The 21,516-nt window shown below is 34.8% G+C and overlaps 5 protein-coding genes across 7 annotated transcripts; 3 read left to right on the top strand and 2 right to left on the bottom strand.

The window, feature by feature from the left end:
* The first annotated feature begins 143 nt into the window (after positions 1–143).
* Positions 144–1,208, top strand: LOC131805389 (charged multivesicular body protein 2a-like). Its single transcript, XM_059128501.1, has 2 exons — positions 144–584; positions 653–1,208. The coding sequence occupies exons 1-2, from the start codon at positions 272–274 to the stop codon at positions 1,078–1,080; spliced, it is 741 nt and encodes a 246-aa protein (XP_058984484.1). The 5' UTR covers positions 144–271; the 3' UTR covers positions 1,081–1,208.
* Positions 1,209–1,254: 46 nt separating this feature from the next.
* On the bottom strand, positions 1,255–2,315 carry LOC101898297 (UMP-CMP kinase). The gene has a single exon (XM_005178031.4). It carries the CDS (start codon positions 2,177–2,179, stop codon positions 1,469–1,471), a length of 711 nt encoding a protein of 236 aa, XP_005178088.3. The 5' UTR covers positions 2,180–2,315; the 3' UTR covers positions 1,255–1,468.
* A 4,396-nt stretch (positions 2,316–6,711) lies between these two features.
* On the top strand, positions 6,712–8,410 carry LOC101898005 (tRNA (adenine(58)-N(1))-methyltransferase catalytic subunit TRMT61A). 2 transcript variants are annotated; one of them, XM_005178029.4, is made up of 4 exons: positions 6,712–6,781; positions 6,858–7,671; positions 7,736–7,905; positions 7,972–8,410. In XM_005178029.4, exons 2-4 carry the CDS (start codon positions 7,044–7,046, stop codon positions 8,101–8,103), a joined length of 930 nt encoding a protein of 309 aa, XP_005178086.2. In that variant the 5' UTR covers positions 6,712–6,781; positions 6,858–7,043; the 3' UTR covers positions 8,104–8,410. The 2 variants fall into 2 exon arrangements, with proteins under 2 accessions (XP_005178086.2, XP_058984543.1); XM_059128560.1 differs by having other exon boundaries at positions 6,759–6,777.
* Positions 8,411–11,830: 3,420 nt separating this feature from the next.
* Positions 11,831–14,426, top strand: LOC131805440 (uncharacterized). The gene is made up of 4 exons (XM_059128588.1): positions 11,831–12,199; positions 12,260–12,436; positions 13,681–13,848; positions 13,912–14,426. Exons 1-4 carry the CDS (start codon positions 12,179–12,181, stop codon positions 14,290–14,292), a joined length of 747 nt encoding a protein of 248 aa, XP_058984571.1. The 5' UTR covers positions 11,831–12,178; the 3' UTR covers positions 14,293–14,426.
* A 358-nt stretch (positions 14,427–14,784) lies between these two features.
* Positions 14,785–21,348, bottom strand: LOC131805436 (putative nuclease HARBI1). Of its 2 annotated transcripts, XM_059128584.1 has the most exons (5): positions 20,931–21,348; positions 15,990–16,038; positions 15,776–15,923; positions 15,638–15,722; positions 14,785–15,576 (listed from the first exon to the last, which is right to left on the bottom strand). In XM_059128584.1, exons 1-5 carry the CDS (start codon positions 21,202–21,204, stop codon positions 14,921–14,923), a joined length of 1,212 nt encoding a protein of 403 aa, XP_058984567.1. In that variant the 5' UTR covers positions 21,205–21,348; the 3' UTR covers positions 14,785–14,920. The 2 variants fall into 2 exon arrangements, with proteins under 2 accessions (XP_058984567.1, XP_058984568.1); XM_059128585.1 differs by lacking the exon at positions 20,931–21,348 and having other exon boundaries at positions 15,990–16,290.
* Between the last annotated feature and the right edge of the window lie 168 nt (positions 21,349–21,516).

Genomic DNA, 21,516 nt, shown 5'->3' with positions numbered 1-21,516 from the left:
CAATGCCCTCACATTGAGTGCGAATTACTGACAATGACGACAAACGCTGACGTTGTAATTGTGTTTACACTTCTCATAACCGAATACCCCCTTTGTTTGTTACTTGATGATGATGTCATAGTCAAGTGAATGTCATTCTAAATAAGAAGAAGAGTAGTGAGTAATGTTTTTCTTTATGTTATGATCAGAGAACTCCGTTGTAAAATAATTTTTTAGATTTTCCAAATAATTTTATTCCCAATAAGTATAAACTAAAACCCGACTTACAAACATGGATTGGCTATTCGGTAAGAAAATCTCACCCGATGAGATGTTGCGAAAAAATCAAAGGGCCCTCAACAAGGCAATGCGAGACTTGGACAGGGAGCGTATGAAAATGGAGCAGCAGGAAAAGAAAATCATTGCCGACATCAAGAAAATGGCCAAAGAAGGTCAAATGGATGCCGTCAAAATTATGGCCAAGGATTTGGTGCGCACAAGACGTTATGTGAAAAAATTCATGTTGATGAAAGCGAACATACAGGCTGTGTCATTAAAGATACAAACTTTAAAATCTCAAAACACAATGGCTGAAGCCATGAAGGGTAAGAGGGGAACGATGAGCCTGCATTGATCTTTACTAACCTGTTACAACATTTTTGTGTTATTCCAGGTGTTACCAAAGCCATGCAGAACATGAATCGTCAAATGAATTTACCTCAAATACAGAAGATTTTACACGACTTTGAAAAACAATCCGAAATAATGGACATGAAGGAGGAAATGATTAATGATGCCATGGATGATGCAATGGAGGCGGAAGGCGATGAAGAAGAGACCGATGCTGTTGTTGCCCAAGTATTGGACGAGCTGGGCTTGCAATTGGGTGAACAGCTAGGAGATTTACCCACCGCTTCTGGTTCACTTTCCATTGCTGGCGGCAGCAAAACAACTCCCACAGCTATTGCTGCAGGTGCAGCTGGCGGCCCTACCAGTTCCGGTGGTAATGGTGGTGCCACTGGTGGTAGTGGCGGCTCAACGCCTATGTCCGGTGCAGATGCCGACTTACAGGCCCGTTTGGACAAATTGAGACGGGACTAAAAAATATTTGTCATTAATTTTTATCTGTATTTTTTTTTATAGTTTTTTTTGTGTATCTTATCAACTTGATATCGCCCATCAGCATGTAATTAAAATGAAAGCTAAATATAAGGCAACTTTAAAACTGACTTCTTTGGTTTCTCGAAAAATCTCGTCTGGCAATTAAAAAGACAATTTTCAATTGATAATAGAGCATTGAGCTTAGCATTAATTTTATTCTTTTAAATCCACAATAATTTCACTCGATAAATAATTGTTACCGTCTCCATTACGTTTGAACTAACATTAAATATTACAAGGACACAAAATCTAAGCAAATCGGCAATAATTAAACAGATATACAACGTCATGCAGGTATGTAGCGACACGAAACGTTGCCTGCACAAAATTAAAAGCCACTTTGTACAAACACCTCTTCCACTTTAGAGAATACTTCATCGGACGAGGGACTGGCGTCGATTTGTTTAACCTTGCCAAGTTCTTCGAAATGCTTTATTATGGGCAGGGAATCATTGTTGTAGGTTTGGATGCGCTTCTTCAAACTTTCCATGTTATCATCCGAACGTCCCGAACCACTCTTTCCTCTGCTCAGGCAACGGTCGACGCACACGTCTTCGGAACAATTAAAGAAGAGCACAAATTGGAAATCGACCTTTTCGGACATTTGGCGATTCCAGCCATCCAAATTATCTTGGTTGCGAGGGAAACCATCAATGAGGAACTTGTTTTTATCTGATTTATTCATTGCAGCCTCCAAAAGTGAACACGTCACCTCTACCGGTACAATCTTTCCATTGCGTATATAATCTTCAATCAGTGCACCAACTTCAGAACCTTCACGAGCCCTTTCCTCCCTCAACAAATCACCAGCCGAGAGATGGACAAAACCGAAACGGTCTACAATTTTTGCACACTGTGTACCTTTACCAGCGCCTGGACCACCCAATACAAATACAATTTTTGGTTTTTCTTCCGACATTTTTAATCTTGTTAATGCACCAGCTGCGATTGTACTGTAGAGGTTAACTGTAGTGCAGGTGGAATGTTTGATGGTTTGGGCTAGTAGTAGATTACACGACCTTGTGAGAACTTTAAACATCAAGGGTGAGAGAGCACGAGGATGATACGTATATACTTAATTTGTGTATATATAATGTTCCAAACACCTCACTACACTTCTACCCTATCGATAGACCGCAAATTAAATAATTGGCTATTACTGTGCTTCTTCTTATCTCTGCATTCACTACGCATGGTTGCCCCATGTACTTCGACAAATATCGATTTCACCAAACGATGGTGACGTATTTATGTCAGTGTCAGACTGGAATTAGTTTTTTTTTTTTTTTCGAACGTTCCCACGCCTCACATTCCCACCCCTGCCGACCGAGGGGGCGACCTCCCTTTACGGAGGGATCGCGTACACATCATGATCCGCCTCATAATAGGAAATTTAAAACCAGCTACAGAATTTAATTCATCAGCTAGTTTGTCAAATAATAAAACATGTATGTTAATTGTTTAAAAATAAAATTATTCTAGATTTAATAACTTCTAAACTCATACCAAAATCTACATCAGAATTAAAGTCAACATACATTTTACTAAGAGGTTCGCCCATTGAATAATTCGTGCGGTGAAAATCAGTATATAATAATTGGTAGTATCTACTAGATCTAAACGGAACATTAATTCTAATAGATGAAATCAGAAAATCTGAGGGTATATTACCATTTAATATTTTTAGTACAAACATGGAGTTCAACATAATACGTCTGCTTTTAAGTGTAGGCAATCTAATTAATTTTAGCCTGCTAGCATAAGAAGGCAAAACAAAATCACTATTCCAATGTAAACCTCGTAAGGCAAATAGCAGAAATTGTTTTTGCACGGATTCTATTTTATCTGAGTATATTGCATATTGAGGATCCCATACAACAGAACCGTATTCCAATATAGGTCTAACAAGAGACGTAAATAACTGTTTTGTTATATATGGATCAGAAAATTCTTTGGCCCACCGTTTAACAAAACCTAAAACACCATTTGCTTTATTTACCATTGTTATTACATGGCTATTAAAATTTAATTTTGGATCCATCAAGAGGCCAAGATCAACAAATGAATCTACAGTTGATAATGAATGACCGTCAATATTATATTTTAATATCAGAGAAGAAGATCTGGAGAAGCACATATGCTTACATTCGCTTAAATTTAACTCCATACAATTTAACGTGCACCATTTAAAAAGGCTATCTAAATCGTTTTGAAGTAAACTAGCTCGTTTATCACAATTATGGGAAATGAATAATTTAACATCATCTGCGTACATTAACAATTTCGAGTAATTTATGGAATTAGGTAAATCGTTGATAAATAAAAGAAAGAGGACCGGTCCAAGGTGACTTCCTTGCGGAACACCCGATGGAACGTTAATCGTTTTGGATAGATACCCTTCAAACAAAACTAGTTGTGATCTATTTTGTAAGTAAGATGATATCCATTTGACTAACAGTACGTTTATATATATGAGGGTTAACCCACTGGATTTGGATTTAAATTGTCATTTCAATTACTTTTACTTCAAATAAATCCTCTCAAAGTAGGTTAACCCTACAAAAAGTTCTAACGTAAACATGGCATAAGTTTGTGTTGAAACCCATATAATTTAATTTATATATTAGGAGTTCATGGTTAACCCTATCAAAAGCTTTACTAAAATCGGTATAAATTGTATCAGTTTGTTTACGCTGAACAAATCCTTCTATTACTGTTGACGTAAATTCTATAAGATTTGTTGTAGTTGAAAGACCACTACGAAAACCATGCTGATATGGACTCAATATAGATTGAATTTTCTGTGAAATTACTGCAGTAATTAATTTTTCAAACAATTTTGGTATGGCACTTAATTTTGCAATTCCTCTATAATTTGACACATTAGTAAGACTACCAGACTTATGTAAAGGTATAATATAAGATTTTTTCCAAAAAGTAGGAAAGTGACCAAATTTAAGTGAATAATTAAACAATATAGTTAACGGAAGTGCTAATGTTTCTGAACAATATTTAAGAATTATATTAGGTATGCCATCCGGTCCTGGACATTTAATCGATTTTAAACTACGCAGACTATTGGATACATCATGACGTTGTAGAAAAGGCATACAAATTTGATCAGCCTGTGATAACTTATAAGGATACGAGTCTTTAATTTGGCAAGATGTACTGGAATAGGTTGTGGCAAAAAAATCTGCGAAACATTCAGCAATATCTGTGCCTCTGACAAATTCTTTATTGTTATATTTCAATACTGAGGGCTTTGAGGAAACTTTTCGTTTTAGATTAACAAAATCATAAAAAGATTTAGGATTGGATTTAACATTATTTTTAATCTTGTCTAGGTAAAGATTATACAATCTACGAGACTCTAAAGTATATTTAGATCTAGCAACAGAGTAATTAGTGTAGTCTATTGTTAAGCCTGATTTTTTATATTTACGAAAAAGCTTATTTTTAGAATTTTTTAAACTTGATAACTCAGGGGTTATCCATGGATGTTTATTTGAATTTTTAACTCTAGTGGTTGGAACACATTCCAGTTTAAATCTATTTAAAATATCATAAAATTTATCAATTACATATTCTAAATCTGTATGGCTGTTACACAGGCACACAGAAGCCCAATTTATGGAGGAAATGAGGGTATTAAGTTTTCGAAAATTAGTTTTTTTGTAATTAAGGACTGTTTTAAATGAGTCGGACTGACTTTCTTCAATTACATAACTGTGAGTCATGGAGATATATAAAGTTGGATGGTATATATCTTCAGGAGTGCATATTGGAGGAATTCTGAATATATCAAAATGCTGTGTTATATTTACAAACGCCAAATCAAGAATTTTTCCGTGGGAATTTTTTACACTGTTTATTTGATAAAGATTTAAGTCACACAAACTATTTACAACATCAAATGTATACTGGGTACTGTTCATTTCAGATTGCAAAGGAATCAAAGCTTCAGAATCTGGCATTGGAAGCCATTTAATGGAGGGCATATTAAAATCACCAAGGATCAGAATGCGATCGGAATCTTTCATTTTTCAGTAATTAAATTTATTCCTGATAAATGCTGATTATAAATGTCAAGTGAAGATGAGGGGGGAATATAAGAGCAAGTTACAAACAATTTAGATTTGCCCAATTCAATGGAAACACAAACAAATTCTATATCAAGAAAATCATTTAGATCAATTAAATTAGTGGTATATTTGGTATCAACTGCAATAAGGACGCCACCACCTTTTTTACAAACACGATCTTTTCTAAATATTTGATATTTTGAACATAAAATTTCACTATTTAATATAGATGTTTACCAAAACAAGATAGATGTTTACCAAAACAAGATAACAAACTATAATAAATTATATTTTATTTAATTATTGGCATTTTTCCCAATACATTGTTTTACTCATGGTAGACGCTTCAACGCTTGGGAACATTGATATGCCAAAAAATTTAAATGTATTTTCAAACATAAATAGGTTTTTAAATGTTTTCTCATACGACGTCATTCGGAGGTTATTATAATCTGCTTTTTTAAACAATTTTTGAAAATTTAAATAATTTTTCGTTCAACATTTTCAATTTCAAAATTGGATTGACAGTTCATTGTCCCAGCAGCTGCGTCGATGCGTCTACCTATATTCTTCTACCATGGTTTTACTTCTAGGAAATAGGAAGTTTATTGTTGTGTTCTAGTCTTTTATTTTTCAACCCAAATTGGAATAGAAATTTTTATATAAAAATTAATAAAATTTGTATTTTTTTAAAGATATATTAGGACAACCTCCGATTTACTTTGTATAAGAAAACATATAAACATCCAGTTACTTTTACCAAAACAAAAGAAAAATTTTGACATATCAATATTCCCAATCGTTGTATTTTTTTCTGTATTTTTCTATCATGGGTAAATCTAAACACACAAGATTAACCCACTGGATGTAACAAGCCCAAGGGGCTAATCTTCAAAAGTATAAATGCGCTTTAAAATAATTTGGCAAGGTGGTAGAGGTAAAGTGGGACAGGGACATCGACCCCTAAGATTGAGAGAAATTCTCAGAGGTTGGTCCTAGCTGTATATCCACTAGGAAAAAAACTATTTCTAGGGGAAATATATATTTTGCATAAATGGTATGGCATTGAGTTTAGCTAAGATTTTTTTTATTTTCCTTCCTTTTTTGGGCATGTTTCATGTTTTTTTTATTAACCTCTAGTTTAATGTTTAAGACTGGTAAGAATTTTCAGTTTTCAAACATCTGAACAGTACCGTGTGTTCCTTTGTTTGCCTACAAGTTTTCCATATATGAGAACATTGTTCTGCAACTTTTGTGTGTGACCCTCATGTATCTATTTCGATTTCTGATGAAAACGATATATCGATATTGACGCAATAAATAAAGCATCGAACGTTTATCTCCTTTAGCCACACGTAAAATGATAACCCATATCTTAAACATCTGTTGCTGTGTTGTCGGCCGTTTTGTTTTGATTCCTTTTGTGTTGTCCGCCTTTCCCTTTTGATTCCATCTTTATTTCGATTTTCTCTCTGTGCTGTCTTTCTTTTCAATGTTGCCATATTGTAGTGTCCTTTGTTCATTAATTCTTTTTCTTTTCTCGGTGGCGTCGGTTGGTAATTCATTCAATTGATTTTAATTTATTAATTAATTATTTATTTTCGTATAAAAATTTATATATAAATAATTTAGAAACAAATAGAACAAATGTGTATATGTGTGATTTGAGATTGTGCGTGATTTAAAAGACTAAAAAAACAATAAACAAAACCCGACCGCCAACATAACCTCCAATTAATGGTCCATGGATAGAAAAGCCATATATGTGTCTCCAGCAACTCGAGAATATTTTGTATATGTTTATAATTTTGGTCTGAAATGAGTTTCCTAAAGCCGAAAGATGTAATAGACGAAGGAGATACTGTCATCCTGTATATAAGTGTAAATTCTATGCACGTCATAGAAGCTACCCCGACCATAGTTAATAAGAAAGGCGAAACTATTGAGCACATATTCCAAACCTCATTTGGAGCCCTGAAAGTACGAAACATCATCGGTGTAAAATATGGAAGTCGCGTCGAATTGTCTAAAGGCTATGCTTATGTACTGCTGCCCAATCCTGAACTATGGACACAGACACTGCCACATCGAACACAAATCATCTATACACCCGATATTAGTATGATACTACATCAACTTGAAGTGCGTCCAGGTTCGATTGTTATAGAGTCTGGAACAGGGTCGGGATCATTATCACATTATTTCCTAAGAGCCGTTAAGCCACATGGCCACCTGCACACATTCGATTTTCACGAAGCAAGGGCTAATCAAGCTCGAGATGAATTTAAACATCATGGACTGGGTGATTTTGTTACCGTCTATCACCGGGATGTTTGCGAAAATGGTTTCGGCGAAGAGTTAAACGGTAAAGCGGATGCTGTATTTTTGGATTTACCCGCACCTCAACTTGCTGTTCCCCATGCTTATAAAGCATTAAAAGATAGCGGTATAATTTTTACTTAAATCTAGCTATTCAACAGATATAGTAATGCATTTCTATTTCATTAAAGGTGGCCGTTTCTGTTCATTTTCTCCTTGTATAGAACAGTCACAACGTTGTTGTGCGGCTTTACAAGAACTCGGCTTTACGGAAATTCAATCATACGAAATTTTGCAACAAGAGGATGTTGTAAAGACAAAAACATTTCCCGTTATGAATTTGGAATTTCTCAAAACAGAGGTAAATGTTGTTTATTCAAAGCTACAAAGTTGCTTATTTAATTAATTTTCATTTTTGCTCTTATAGAAAGATACGTCTTCAAGTACGAAACAACCAAAAGAAACAATGAAAATTTTAACTTCATCGGCTCCTCCTACTCAGCCTGGCCATACAGGATTTTTAACGTTTGCAACTCTGCAACCAGCATTTCTTAGATAGTTTTTAATTGTACATGGTACAATTGTATTTAAATAAACAACAAATATAATTGTAATTGCAATGGCAAAAAAACATTCACTGATTTTACAGTGTTACCTAAAATCCGACGTACTCAGTCGAAGTTTTTCACCACCATACAAGTAAAACACAATTTACCCAAGTATATCGGACGTATGAAAGATACACACAATTCAAATTTAATAAAACCTTGGACGGATTCTTTTAAATTCTGAATGAAAAACAGTTTATTGTCACTTATACCTTAATAAATATACCTTTGATATGTGATGATTTGACAAAAACATAAGTTTTGTACATTGTAGAAAAATACAGGGTGAGATAAAAAAATTGCAACAAAGTCAAACGCTATAATTTTTACATTTTTTTAAATTCTATTATATGAAAGCAAAAATGTCGGAAATAGCATCAAATTTTAAAAATAAGTTTAGATTTTTTCGAATTGGTTACCTTTGGCACGAACTATGGCCTTTAAACGGCCAATGAAACCGTCACAGGCTGCCCGAATTTTGCTCTGCGGTATATTCGCCCATTTCCGGTGAAGCGTTTGCTTGAGGTGATCGATACTTTGTCATTTTTTAGTGCCAACCTTGCTTTCCGAAAAATACTCGAGACACAATAGTCCAACGGATTGGTATCCGGAGGTTTTGGTGGCCATTATGCGCTGGAAATGAAGAGAGGGAAAAATCTTTGCGTGCCCAAGGCTTTAATACACCCTCCAGAGTATTTTCGCCATAATATTCGGCATTTATTCTGATGCCACGGTTAATATGAACGGAGAGCGACCATTGACTGTTATAGCGGCCCACACCATCACCATGGCCGGCGCTTGAGTTCTGGTGGCCAACCGAAGGTGCATATTTTCAGCTGACCTCTTTGGTTTACAAACTGCAGGACAACGAAAACAAAAAAAAAAAAACATTGGAGAAAACCAAATTCGGCAGTTCACCACTTTCGGCCAAGCAAAGCGAATTTTTTAGCTCTTTTGAGTCTGAGTCTATTTTCTTTCTGTTGCGGTAATAGTTCTTGCACTTTTTGGAATTTCGATATGTTCAGCTCACGAGCCATTTTTCGGCCACTGCGACGCGGGTTTCGATCAAGTCTCTTCTTCTCTTCTTCGATCTCGCTACCAGTACCAGTATCACAGTAACGAGCGATAGTACGAGACACAAACGATTTATTTACATTTAAATGCTGGAGTGCTCTAACAATAGCCACTTGTGGTTTTCCAGCCAAATATGAAGAAATCACACTATCACACTTGAAGTCCATCACGAATATTTTTTTTTTGGAAAATTCTCACCAAGATGCTTTTGTATGCTTGTAAACAATATAATGAGCTGTCACTGGAATAATTTTAACAGCTGTCGGGCGAGTGGCTTAGACATGACAGCAGTCTGAAGTTGGTTGCATTTTGGAATATCCATAAAGCTCCTAAACGCGAAATTAACATTCGATTCCATGTAGACTTCGTACATCTCAATATTTCTATCAACACAAGATCCGTTATAAAGATAGTAGAGATCGGATAATTTGTTCTGGTACCTCCCCCCGAAATATGCATCCGGTTCTCTTCATATTTCACACATCCCATTATTTCTACTAACTCGAGATCTGCTGTGAAGATGGGATGTATCGGTCCACTCTTCTGGTACTTCCCCCACAAAGGGTCAAAATTTTGAATATACAGGATGAGATAAAAAAAACTGCAGCAAAGTCGAACTCCATAATTTTTGAATTTTTTCTTAAATTTTATTGAATGAAAGCAAAAAAATGTTGGAATAAATTTAGATTTGTTCGAATTGGTCACCTTTGACACGAATTATGGCCTTCAAACGGCCAATGAAACCGTGACACGCTGCCCGAATGCTGCTCTGCGGTATTTTGGCTCATTCCCGGCGAAGCGTTTGCTGGAGTTGATCGACACTTTGGCATTTTTTAGTGACAACCTTGCTTTTCAAAATACTTCAGACGGATTGGTATCGGGAGATTTTGGTGGCCATTGTGCGCTGGAAATAAAGCAGGGAACCTCATTTTCTAAGTATTCTTGGGTGGCGCGTGTTAAGTGCGATGGTGAGTCCTGTTGGAATGTCCAAGGTCTGCGGCCAAAATGTTTGCGTGCCCAAGGCTTTAATACACCCTCCAGAATATTTTCGAGATAATATTCGGCATTTATCTTGATCCATGGTCGATTTATACGAGCGGAGAGCGACCATATTTTCGCGTTAATATTCGGTATTATCTTGATGATGCTTGTTATGGCGGCCCACACCATCACCATGGCTGGCGCTTGAGTTCTGGTGACCAACCGAAGGTGCACATTTTCAGCTGACCTCTTTGGCGATGATGCTGAGTCCTGTTGGAATGTCCAAGGTCTGCGGTCAAAATGCTTGCGTGCTCTAGGCTTTAATACACCCTCCAGAATATTTTCGTGATAATAGTCGGCATTTATTCTGATGCCACGGTCGATTAATACGAGCTGAGAGAGACCATCGGCTGTTATGGCGGCACACACCATCACCATGGCCGGTTCTTGACTTCTGGTGGCCAACCGAAGGTGCACATTTTCAGCTGACCTCTTTGGCAAGTAAAACACGACTGCTGGACAACAAATGTTTTCTCATCGGAAAAAAACCAAATTCGGCAGTTCACCACTTTCGGCCAAGCGAAGCAACTCTTTAGCTCTTTTGATTCTGAGTCCAATTTCTTTCTGTTGCGGTCTAAGTTCTTGCACTTTTTGGAATTTCAATGGCTTTACTCCGAGCTCATTTTTCAATATTTGCCGAATGGAATATTGCGATATGTTCAGCTCACGAGCCATTTTTCGGCCACTGCAACGCGGGTTTCGATTAAGTCGCTTCTTTACTTTTCGAACTATTTCAGCTGATGTTGCTGTTTTCTTCCGTCCACTTCCTTGACGTCGGGCTACGCTACCAGTATCACGGTAACGAGCGATGGTACGAGACACAAAAAAATTTATTCACATTTAAATGCTGGAGTGCTCTAACGATAGCCACTTGTGGTTTTCCAGCCAAATATAAAGAAATCACACTATAACGCCTGAATTCCATCGCGAATAACTTTTTTTCTGGGAAGTTCTCATCAAAATACTTTTGTTCGCTTGTAAACAATATAATGAGCTGTCACTGGAATAATTTTAACAGCTGTCGGGCGAGTAGCTTAGAAATGACAACAGTCTGAAATTGGTTGCTGTTTTTTCATCTCACCCTGTATTTAAATTTTGCTAAACATGTGACCAGAATCTGCAGGAATCTACTACCTATGAATTTTTTTTTCAATATCGTGATAGCAAAAACCTTAAACATTCTTGAATTTCTGGAACAGAGCAAAAGTCAACTGTTTTTTAAATTATATTTTTCCCATGAAAATACGGCAATCCGTGATCGAAAGAGTACATATGTACTACATTCATGTATTTTATAACTGAAAATTTGACATTACATACATTAACATAGCACCTTCAAGAGAGTATCACATCTTTATGATATCACTGCATGTTAGAAAAAGACAACTATAGTTTTATTTGAAACATGTCAGACGACAGGTTTTTCCATATGTAATGTCAAATTTGGACGCCATTTCAGCTGTGAAATACATGAGCAAAGAACATACGTAATTTTTCGATCACAGTGAGCCCTGCTCATTTATTAGAAAAAAAATATAATTTAATCAAAAGTGTTGTTTGTTTGTTGTGTAAAAATAAAAAAAAAAAATAAATTTGCGGTAAAATTCCATTTATAAAAAATATTAATTGTTTATAAAACACAATAAAATCTAAACGCGATCAAAAGGAAACAAAGAAAAAAACATATGCAAGTGTGTGAAAGCAACAATTATGAATCATATGTAAAATGCAAAGTTGACATACACACGGAAATACATATACATGGTAAAAGTGACAACACATTGGTACATATGTAAAACCCATTTTGTCTGATAACGACTTAACGCACTCAATTTGTCTGAACATTTACCGCAAAGTGAATAAACTCAAATCAAAATTGCTTACTTAAAGAAATACGATAAACAAAATACAATGGATATCGAAAATACAAAGGTATGAGGTATATTCAGGCAGTTGTTTAATGTAATAAATAATTATGATGTTATTTTTCAGTTGGAATGGACAAAAGAAGCAGTTCTGGACATGATTTACTTGTGGCAATCTTACGAGTGTCTCTACAATCCAAAGAATAAATTTTACCACAACAAACATTCCAGATATTCGGCTTTCAGTGCGATTGCAGATAAATTGAAAATATACAACGATACTATTGGACCTAATGATGTAAAGGTATGTGTGGCACAAGTCAAAGAATGCATTTGGTGGATTTTAAAGAGTTGTTACTTGAAATCGGCGAGAAAGAGGAGGCTAATTCAAAATCCAAAAACCGTTAAGACAGAGATTTGATTTTTGACTTAGCATCCGATGAAGAAAAATTGACACCAAACTGGTTGGGGGTTTTAGAAAAGTCTACCTTGAATATATAGTTATTCTTTTAGGATATTGACTCAATGCGAATAAGCCACACGCCAATACTTAAGTTTATTGGGGTTTGATGTATCTACAGGGTGTGATAAAAAATCTGCGACATAGTCAAATGCCATCATTTTTACATTTTTTTTTTTTAAATTTTATTCAACGAAAGCAAAAAATGTGAAATAGCACCAAATTTTAGAATAAGTTTAGATCTGTTCGAATTGGTCACCTTTGGCACGAATTATGACCTTCAAACGGCCAATGAAACCGTCACACGCTGTCCGAGTGCTGCTCTGCGGTATTTTGGTCCATTCCCGGCGAAGTGTAGGCTTGAGGTGATCGACACTTTGGTATTTTTTAGTGCTTTGCTTTCCAAAATACTCCAGACACAATAGTTCAACGGATTGGTGTCCGTAGATTTTGGTGGCCATTGTGTGCTGGATATGAAGCGAGGGACCTCATTTTGTAACCATTCTTGGGTGGCGCGTGCTGAGTCCTGTTGGTCTCCGGCCAAAATGTTTGCGTGTCCAAGGCTTTAATACACCCTCCAGAATATTTTCGCGATAATATTCGGCATTTATTCTGATTGCACGGTCGATTAATACGAGTGGAGAGCGACCATCGGCTGTTATGGCGGCCCACACCATCCATCACGAACAACTTTTTTTTCGGGAAAATTCTCACCAAAATGCTTTCCTTCTTCTTCTTCTCCTTCAAACATATGTTACCATATGTCAATTTCACCGTGTTTCGGGGTGGAGTTTTAAAGTGACATGAGACGCTAGGTCTATGTTGTCACTTTCCAAAATGCTTTTGTACGCTTGTAAACAATAAAATGAGCGGTCACTGGAATAATTTTAACAGCTGTCGGATTTATGGCTTAGAAATGATAGCAGTCTGAAGTTGGTTGCAGTTTTTTCATCTCACCCTATATTATCCTATTTTAGATACAATCTTGTGGAATAACCCAAAAATCCCATCCTTGTTTATTAGGGGGTTTCCCCAATATAAAAAATAAACGTAAACCAATTACAATTAATCCGTTTTTCCCCACACAGAATAAAATGCAGTACTTACGTGGACAGTATACCCGAGAGCTAGCCAAAAGTAAGGAGATGAAAAGATTTGGCTCAGAAGATGCGTATGTCCCCAATGCGTATTGGTTTAGCGAGATGTCTTTTTTGCAAGACTTTGTCAAAAGTAGAAAAGATATGTACAATTTTTATGTATGTATTTATTTAAGCCTATTTAATAAAAATAAAATGCATTACATCTCTTAACATCTATAGGAACAAAACACTTCACAGCTTGAGGACTCGTGTGAGTCGTCGCAACACGCTGATAATGATGTATATCCCTCAACTCAACCTGCAAAAAGAATTAAACTGGAAGATACCATAGCAGAGCCAAATCACAACATTAGTAAAGAAGACGATGTACTTGAGGCGGCGGTAAATATATTAAACGATTTGAAAACTGACAATAGTTCGGTTAGCCATGACAGAAATGAGGCCTTTTGTAATTTTATAAAAGCAGAACTGGCATCAATAAAAAGTGAAAATATTAGGGATGAATTTATAGAGACCATTACGCTATCGCTTTTCGAAGCAAAAAGAAAACAGCGGCAGCTGTTGAAAAAAATGGACGATTCTGATATTTCTTCGGCATAATTATTTCGGTAATACCCTTTAAATGTTTCAAAATAAGTACAAAATTGTTTTTAACTCTTGGAAATTACTGGTGTAAAAGTTGTTAGATTTCCATAACTGTTTCCATGCTCCGGCATTTTTATATGTTTTTTTTTTAATAAAAAACTTGTAAAAATTATAAAATTTTTAAAGGAAGAAATAGATATGTGTGTAGCTCTTTCAAGACCCTTTTGACATTAATGTTTTTATTCTAGTTGATACTGAAGACCCAATACATGCATATTTATGGCCTTCCATTTTGAATTGAAACTTTAGAATGGAATTTTTATACTAGTAATTTATGATGTATATGTTTTAATATACAAAAAGAATTTCATATTATTTTATTAACAAACCTATTGTATAAGTATACATATGTGCTTATAATTATAAATAAATATAATTACATTTCATAAATAACATTGTAAGTACTTACAATTACTTCATACCTTTTATAATAAACATTGTAAAAATAAAGTTATTATCTAATCTTAGTTAAAATTCATTGTATTTGTTTTATTCTAATAATTAAAAAAAACTCTTTCCCACTCCAACATAAGAAGGAGTAATAACTAACCATCCTCGATATCACATTAAATAAAAGCTGTAATTATTGTACTGTATCATTCTGTTTATTGAAATATTCAGCAAACGTGTTGCGCACCATTCTCCCCTCATCCCTTGAACGATTACTTTGGCATCTCTGAAGATCAGTCAGGCTTACTTCTTCACGCCAGCTCTCAATGAGCTGTGAATCCAACCCATCACGTTGCAGAATAAAATTGTGTAAAGCGCACGATGCCAATACCAATTTTTCTACTCTGTCAATAGGCAAGTCTAATTCTTTTTGAATTATTTGAAATTTATTTGCCAACATTCCTATAGCGTTTTCAGCCACACTTCGTGCACGGTTTAATCTATTATTAAATATTTTATTGGCATTTGATAACCTCTTCTCATACGGTTTCAGTACCCTTGGCGATAACTGGAAAGCATCATCCGCAACGAAAACAAAAGGAACTTTCTTTTTGCTGCCTTCCAAATAATCATCAGGTGGAAAATCATAGATGTTTTTCGGTATCTCATCACAAAATGACTCCGTGAAAATGGCAGTATCATTTGCCCTTTCGTTGGAAGCAATATTTATGTGCAAAAAATTGTAATTTGCGTCCACAACAGCCGTGAATATTACACTATGGAATCCCCTGTAATTGTAATATAATGATCCGTAGTCAGCTTTGTTCTTGATTGCAATATGTTTGCCATCTTGAAATGGATGAAAATTAATTAGAAACTAATATATATTGTTAATACATTTCAATATTACCTAAGGCACCCAAACAAAAGGGAAAATTCCATTTCTTCTCAAAATCATTGGCTATTATTTTCCATTCGTCTGCAGTGCGCGGTACCTTAATAAGTTATTATTGTAATCATCGGATTTTTAAGACTTGCAGATACATACCTTAAAGAATTCGTCTTTTAACACCCAATAAAGAGCATTAATAGTTTCCGGAACAATTATAGAAATAGCAGCCTTGGAGATGCGAAATCCATAGGCCAATTGTGTGTAGTTTTCTCCAGTTGCTAAATGCCGTATGGTCAAAAGCAATCTGAATGAATGAACGAAGATATGTGTCAATAGCTAGCAATATTATTTCCAAATGCAGATACCTTACCTTGCACTGCTCGAGATCGATTCCCGCATTAAAGTATTTTGCTTGGTAAGAGTGGCAACGCTGTGCTGTGGTAGAAGTGCAAAAAGCAACCTCTAAATTAAAAATCGTAAAAAATAAACTTTTAAATGAAAGAGTAAACTGATTGTGCTTAAATTGTGTGGAAAAGTGACTCTTGCATTACGGGCATATGAAGTTTTGATGTGACGCCGCCTATTTTTATCAATAGCAGATCAAATTATTTTTGCTTTTTGCAAATCGCTTTTTGTGCATTTTGTTGTTGTGATGGTGTCGTCGTATATTATACGGTAGTTGTTGTTGCTGACAACCTGTAGTGCTGTTTTTGAAGCCGTCAATTCGAATTAAAATTATACGCCGTTTAAATTTTGGTTACGCCGTTAAATTGACGTCGATAACTTTTTACGCCGTTAATTTCTTACGCCGTTAATTTTTGGTAAGACTAACTGCGTCTTTGTTTGTTATTTTGCCGTCAAAATCCATCAAGCTACCAAAAGATAAACAATACATACCGGCAAAACGTTTAAAAATAACATCAATACCTGCAAGCTGAGGATAATAATTTTTTTTACTTGGAGCTATTTTCTGCGTTTACAAATCCACAAATAATTTTTGGTATCGCTTTATTATTTGCACATTCTTCTGCCAAACTAAATATTTGCAAATTTGTTTTCCCAAATGGGCCACCCTTGTGGAATATGCAGTGCTGAAACAACAGACACAAATTGCGTACTCTGTTGCAAATGTAACATATGGTTTCATGCAGACTGTGAAAACATTTCGAAGACTGTTTTTAGTATGCTGTCCAAAAATAAAAGCCTGGAATATAAATGTGTAAACTGTGTGGAAAATCCTGCTGATAACTCTGATGATGCATTCAAGAACGAAATGAGAGCACAGTTTGCTAATTTAAGAGCATCTATAAATTCACTTGCCAGTGACATGAGTGTTGTTAGACAAGATCAGAGTGAAATTAAAAGCAAGTTTGAGTGCCTTGCGACTGAAATACGATCCGATTTAACAAATGGTCTCGAAGAGATGAGGGTTGAGGTCCAGAAGTGCAAAGATCTTGTTGACTCTCATGATGCAGTTTATAAAAATAAATTCATGGAACTTGAGCTCCAAAATCATTGCCTTCAACACAGATTAAACCGAGCTGACATTATTGTTTCTGGACTTCCTGGTGATCTTGAAAAATTAAATGATGTTGCTGTTAACATTTGTAGTTTGCTCAAGGTGGATATTGCTCCGAACCTTATTGATAGTGCTTTGTATATCAGGAAGCGTCGTTCAATCTTAGTTAAATTTAAGAACATTGTACAGCGAGATGAGGTGATGCGTGTTTACTACAAGTCAAAGTCAATTAAAGTATCCGATGTGATTGGTGGATCTGATGGCTCCCGTGTTTATCTTAATGATAATTATTCTACTTTGGCCAATAAAATTTGGAAAATTTGTATAAAACTAAAAAGAGAAAATAAAATTACTGGTTTTAGCCTTATAAATCGAGAAATACTTACAGTAAAATTTATAATGCCAAATAATGTTTCAAAAATTTTGAATTTTCGTGAATGTGTTGAATTCTTCAAAAGTAATCAATGTAATCTATAACCTTGCTTTTTATTTTTTTATCTCAAACTTTTTTGAATTAATTGTTATCATGGTTAATACAATTAACTGTCTTTATTAAGTGGTTATACCACAGTTAATGAATTAAATTTTTTCACATTGAAAATATTTTATAAAATCCTAAATATTTTTTATATAGTTTTTATAACTTGGTTCCCCCAAATATATGAATATTGCTGCCTTTTTGATGAGTTATAATATTAATCTGGGCCCTGTAGCAACTGATAATACTATACTGAAAAACTTTACTTCTTCTTTTTGTCGGAATCTTAATATTGGTCATGTAAATGCACAAAGTTTGTGCCCTTCAACCTCCAATTCTAAGTTGGAAGAGTTTAAAAATATTTTTGATGATTGTGGATTGGATATTTTGGGAATATCTGAGACTTGGTTTAAACCTAATATTTACTCAAGTTTGTTGGATCTCGTAAATTATAACCTAATTAGAAATGATCGTTGTTCTCTTAGAGGTGGCGGTGTATGCTTATATATATTAAGGAATTTACGTCATAGGGTGATTTTTAGGGGTATGCAGTATGGTGTTTGTGAGTCCTTGTTTGTGGAAATTTTTGGGGTTGAATCTTCATTTATTTTAGGAATTGTTTATTTGCCAACTGGAGCTATCGATGTTTTTGAGGATATGCATTCGGATATCTTTGACAAGTTCTCAAATATTGTTGTAATGGGAGACTTTAATTATAACTTATTCGATGCTAATAAATCCAATAATTTCCGCTCGCTGGTGAATAGATGTGGTCTTCATTACATTCATAATTCGTTACCAACGCATATAAATCATCCCACGAAAACAACTTCGTTGTTAGATTTGTTTCTTACAAGTCAGCCTTCTTATGTTGCCCACAAAAGTCAGATTCAATACCCATTTTTTTCCTCAAACCACAGTCTTATATTACTCTCTCTTCATTTTAAATGTCAACCGGGGGAAGAATGGATTGAATTTAAAGATTACAACAAGTTTAAAATTGATGATTACTTAGAGGTAGTAAATGAATTTGATTTGCGTTTGATTTATGATGTTCATGATATTGATTGCAAGTTATCAATTTTAAATAACCTTATTAATTTACTCCACTCTTATGTTCCAACTGCACGAATTAAAGCAAATTCAAATCATCAGTCTTGGATGAATTCCCAAGATATAATACAGGCGAGGATTGAAAGAGATAGAGCATATTCTGTTTTCCTTAGAAATCCAATAGATGAGAATTGGAAGACATATAAGCGTTTAAGAAATAGAACAAAAGGAATTATAAGAAAAGTGCGGTTTCAATTTGGAAAAAGTTATTTTGCAAATGTAAATGGTTCTCAAATGTGGAAAAAAGTCCGTCGACTAGGTTGTATTGGTCGTGAGAACATTGAAATTGATGTGAATGAAGTTGAGACTTTAGCGAATAACTTCCTGAGTAATATGTGTCCATCTGATAATTTGTCTTTTGATTTTGATAGTTTTGTTGATGACGCCGATTCGTTTTCTTTTCATCCAATTACTGAGTATGAACTCTTATCTTCTCTTAATTCCATTAAATCAAACTCGCTAGGATATGATTCAATACCAATCAAATTCATTAAACAGATTTTTCCAGCAATATCTAGTTCCTTAATGCATATATTAAATACTGTTCTAACCGTCTCTAGTTTTCCAGATGCTTGGAAACTTGGAAAAATAATCCCCATACCCAAGGATTGTCATAACTCAATTGGGAGTTTTAGGCCGATTTCCATATTACCTTCTGTTTCCAAAATCCTTGAAAATGTGATGAAGGAGCAAATTCTGGAGCATTATCGTCAAATCTCATTTTTTAGCCCATTTCAGTTTGCTTTTCGAAAAAACCATAATACAACATCAGCTTTGCTTTCAATTACTGATTCTATTAGAAGACATTTAAACGTTCATCCTAGCTGTTTGCTTGTTTCGTTGGATGTAACTAAGGCATTTGATCGAGTTAATCACCGCATCTTACTTGAAAAACTTCGTGACCACTGTAAGTTTTCTAAAACAGCGTGTCGGTTAATTTATTCATATCTTTCTGATCGAAGACAGTATGTTTCTTCTAATAATATCAAATCTTCTATTGGCTTTGTGACGTCTGGTGTGCCTCAGGGATCTATTCTAGGCCCTATTCTCTTTCTTTCTTACGTTAATGATATAATTGCTGCCTTAGAAAGTCGGATCTGTGAACCTTATGTTTTTGCGGATGACATCTTCCTTTTATTTAAGTCGTATGACTCGGATCTTGAAATAAATTCCCATCTCCATCATGTTTCTAACTTGCTGTCACTAAATAAGTTGGATATAAATCCTCTTAAAACAAAGGCAATGCTGTTGCATACACGTAGACATGGTTCTTCTTGTCCTAATATTAAAATTGGTTCCACACTTATTCAAACGGTGGAGTCTATGAAATGTCTTGGCATTAATGTTGATTCTAAGTTGGATTTCAGTGACCATATTGATGATATATCAAGAAAAGTGTGTCTTATCTTGAGAAGACTTTATAGCCTAAAAGAGTATACACCAATTGCTGTGAGAAAACAATTAGCACATTCGTTATTGATGTCCTTGGTTAACTACGGAATTGAAGTTTACTCTGGAACTTGGGGATATAATTTGAATATAATTGAACGGTTTGTTCGAAGAATTGTTAGATATGTTTACCAAATTCGTGTTTACGATCACGTACGTACGCTGGAGGCAACGGAAGATTTCCTTGGATGTACTTTTCCAAATTTTGTAAAGCAAAGGATTGTTTTGCATTTCTACAAACTTGTTAAATATCAGCAACCTGAAATACTAGTAACTCAGTTTTCATTTATTAATTCAGCGCGTAACACACAAATTGATGTTCCCTTAGTAAATAATGCCTTTTTCGAACACTCATTCTTTGTGCGGGTCTACAGAGTATGGAACCCTTTACCAACTCCTTTGAGAAGGTTCTCGTTTTCCTACTTCACCTTCAAAAAAAAGTTGAAAAGTTTTGTAAATAGTGGACATAATTTATAAGTCTTTTTGTTTTCATTTACATATGTCTTTGCTATAGGACCTAAATCTTGTAACATTTATTTAACTTTCAATATTCATATGGCTGGGGAGCCGTTTATTCTTGTTCATTGAATTTTTTAGCTATTAAAAGTAAACAAACTGTTTTTGTATTATTATGATAATTACTACCACAGTATTAGCATTTATTTTTATAGTAATCTCCAATACATGTATAATTGGCTAGGAAGCTTTCTATGTATTGATTTTTTGAAATAAATAAATAAATAAATAAATAATTATAGGGGACACTTTTTCCAGTAATTCGGAGAAGGTCGGCCATGTCATTCTTGCGAAATCGTTAAACGCATCCGGGTCTTCCAAACGCATTTCGTCAATAACCATTGAAGCGAGCCCCAGTCCATAATCCCTTTGTAGAAGCCAATCATGACTCCATACTTTGCGAATCCTTTTCATTTTAATTTTCGGTTGTTTTCTTCTTTTTTTTAAAACAGATATTATTGCAATTATGCTGGATACAACTTTTATTTTTTTGTCGGTTGTTAATTTCATTTTTCTTAAGCAAATTGATGTTTGTAAATCTATTTACTTGTTGTTCAAACAGAATAAAATTGTTTGGATTTGCCAATCCAAATTTTATAACGGCGTCAGAGTTCTTTAAGTGACAAAGCTGCAGCTGTTGTGTAACAACGCCCCTTGTTTCCTTTCACAGAAGGCCGGTTAGAGTGTAAAACTAAGCCAGATTAAAGACAATCAAATGCTACTTCTGGTAATGCGTTGAAAGAAACAATTCTATATAAATTATTGAAATATTATTGGCAGCTTAATATTATTATTCTCCATGTTGGACCGAAATTCCACCGC

Source organism: Musca domestica, unplaced genomic scaffold, assembly GCF_030504385.1.
Source record: "Musca domestica strain aabys unplaced genomic scaffold, Musca_domestica.polishedcontigs.V.1.1 55, whole genome shotgun sequence".
Classification (NCBI taxonomy): domain Eukaryota; kingdom Metazoa; phylum Arthropoda; class Insecta; order Diptera; family Muscidae; genus Musca; species Musca domestica.
Note: the sequence above shows the minus strand (reverse complement) of the source record. Positions and strands in the feature narration are given on the sequence as shown.

Bases quoted from the DNA above. Each gene is read 5' to 3' on its own strand.
- LOC131805389 (XM_059128501.1), top strand. From the start codon at position 272: ATGGATTGGCTATTCGGTAAGAAAATCTCACCCGATGAGATGTTGCGA. The intron at 585-652 runs GTAAGAGGGGAA...GTGTTATTCCAG, and splicing joins AATGGCTGAAGCCATGAAGG to GTGTTACCAAAGCCATGCAG.
- LOC101898297 (XM_005178031.4), bottom strand. From the start codon at position 2,179: ATGTTTAAAGTTCTCACAAGGTCGTGTAATCTACTACTAGCCCAAACC.
- LOC101898005 (XM_005178029.4), top strand. From the start codon at position 7,044: ATGAGTTTCCTAAAGCCGAAAGATGTAATAGACGAAGGAGATACTGTC. The intron at 7,672-7,735 runs GTATAATTTTTA...ATTTCATTAAAG, and splicing joins TAAAGCATTAAAAGATAGCG to GTGGCCGTTTCTGTTCATTT. The intron at 7,906-7,971 runs GTAAATGTTGTT...TTGCTCTTATAG, and splicing joins TGGAATTTCTCAAAACAGAG to AAAGATACGTCTTCAAGTAC.
- LOC131805440 (XM_059128588.1), top strand. From the start codon at position 12,179: ATGGATATCGAAAATACAAAG. The intron at 12,200-12,259 runs GTATGAGGTATA...GTTATTTTTCAG, and splicing joins TGGATATCGAAAATACAAAG to TTGGAATGGACAAAAGAAGC. The intron at 12,437-13,680 runs GTATGTGTGGCA...TTCCCCACACAG, and splicing joins TTGGACCTAATGATGTAAAG to AATAAAATGCAGTACTTACG.
- LOC131805436 (XM_059128584.1), bottom strand. From the start codon at position 21,204: ATGAAATTAACAACCGACAAAAAAATAAAAGTTGTATCCAGCATAATT. The intron at 15,723-15,775 runs GTATGTATCTGC...TAACTTATTAAG, and splicing joins TAAAAGACGAATTCTTTAAG to GTACCGCGCACTGCAGACGA. The intron at 15,577-15,637 runs GTAATATTGAAA...ATCCATTTCAAG, and splicing joins CTTTTGTTTGGGTGCCTTAG to ATGGCAAACATATTGCAATC.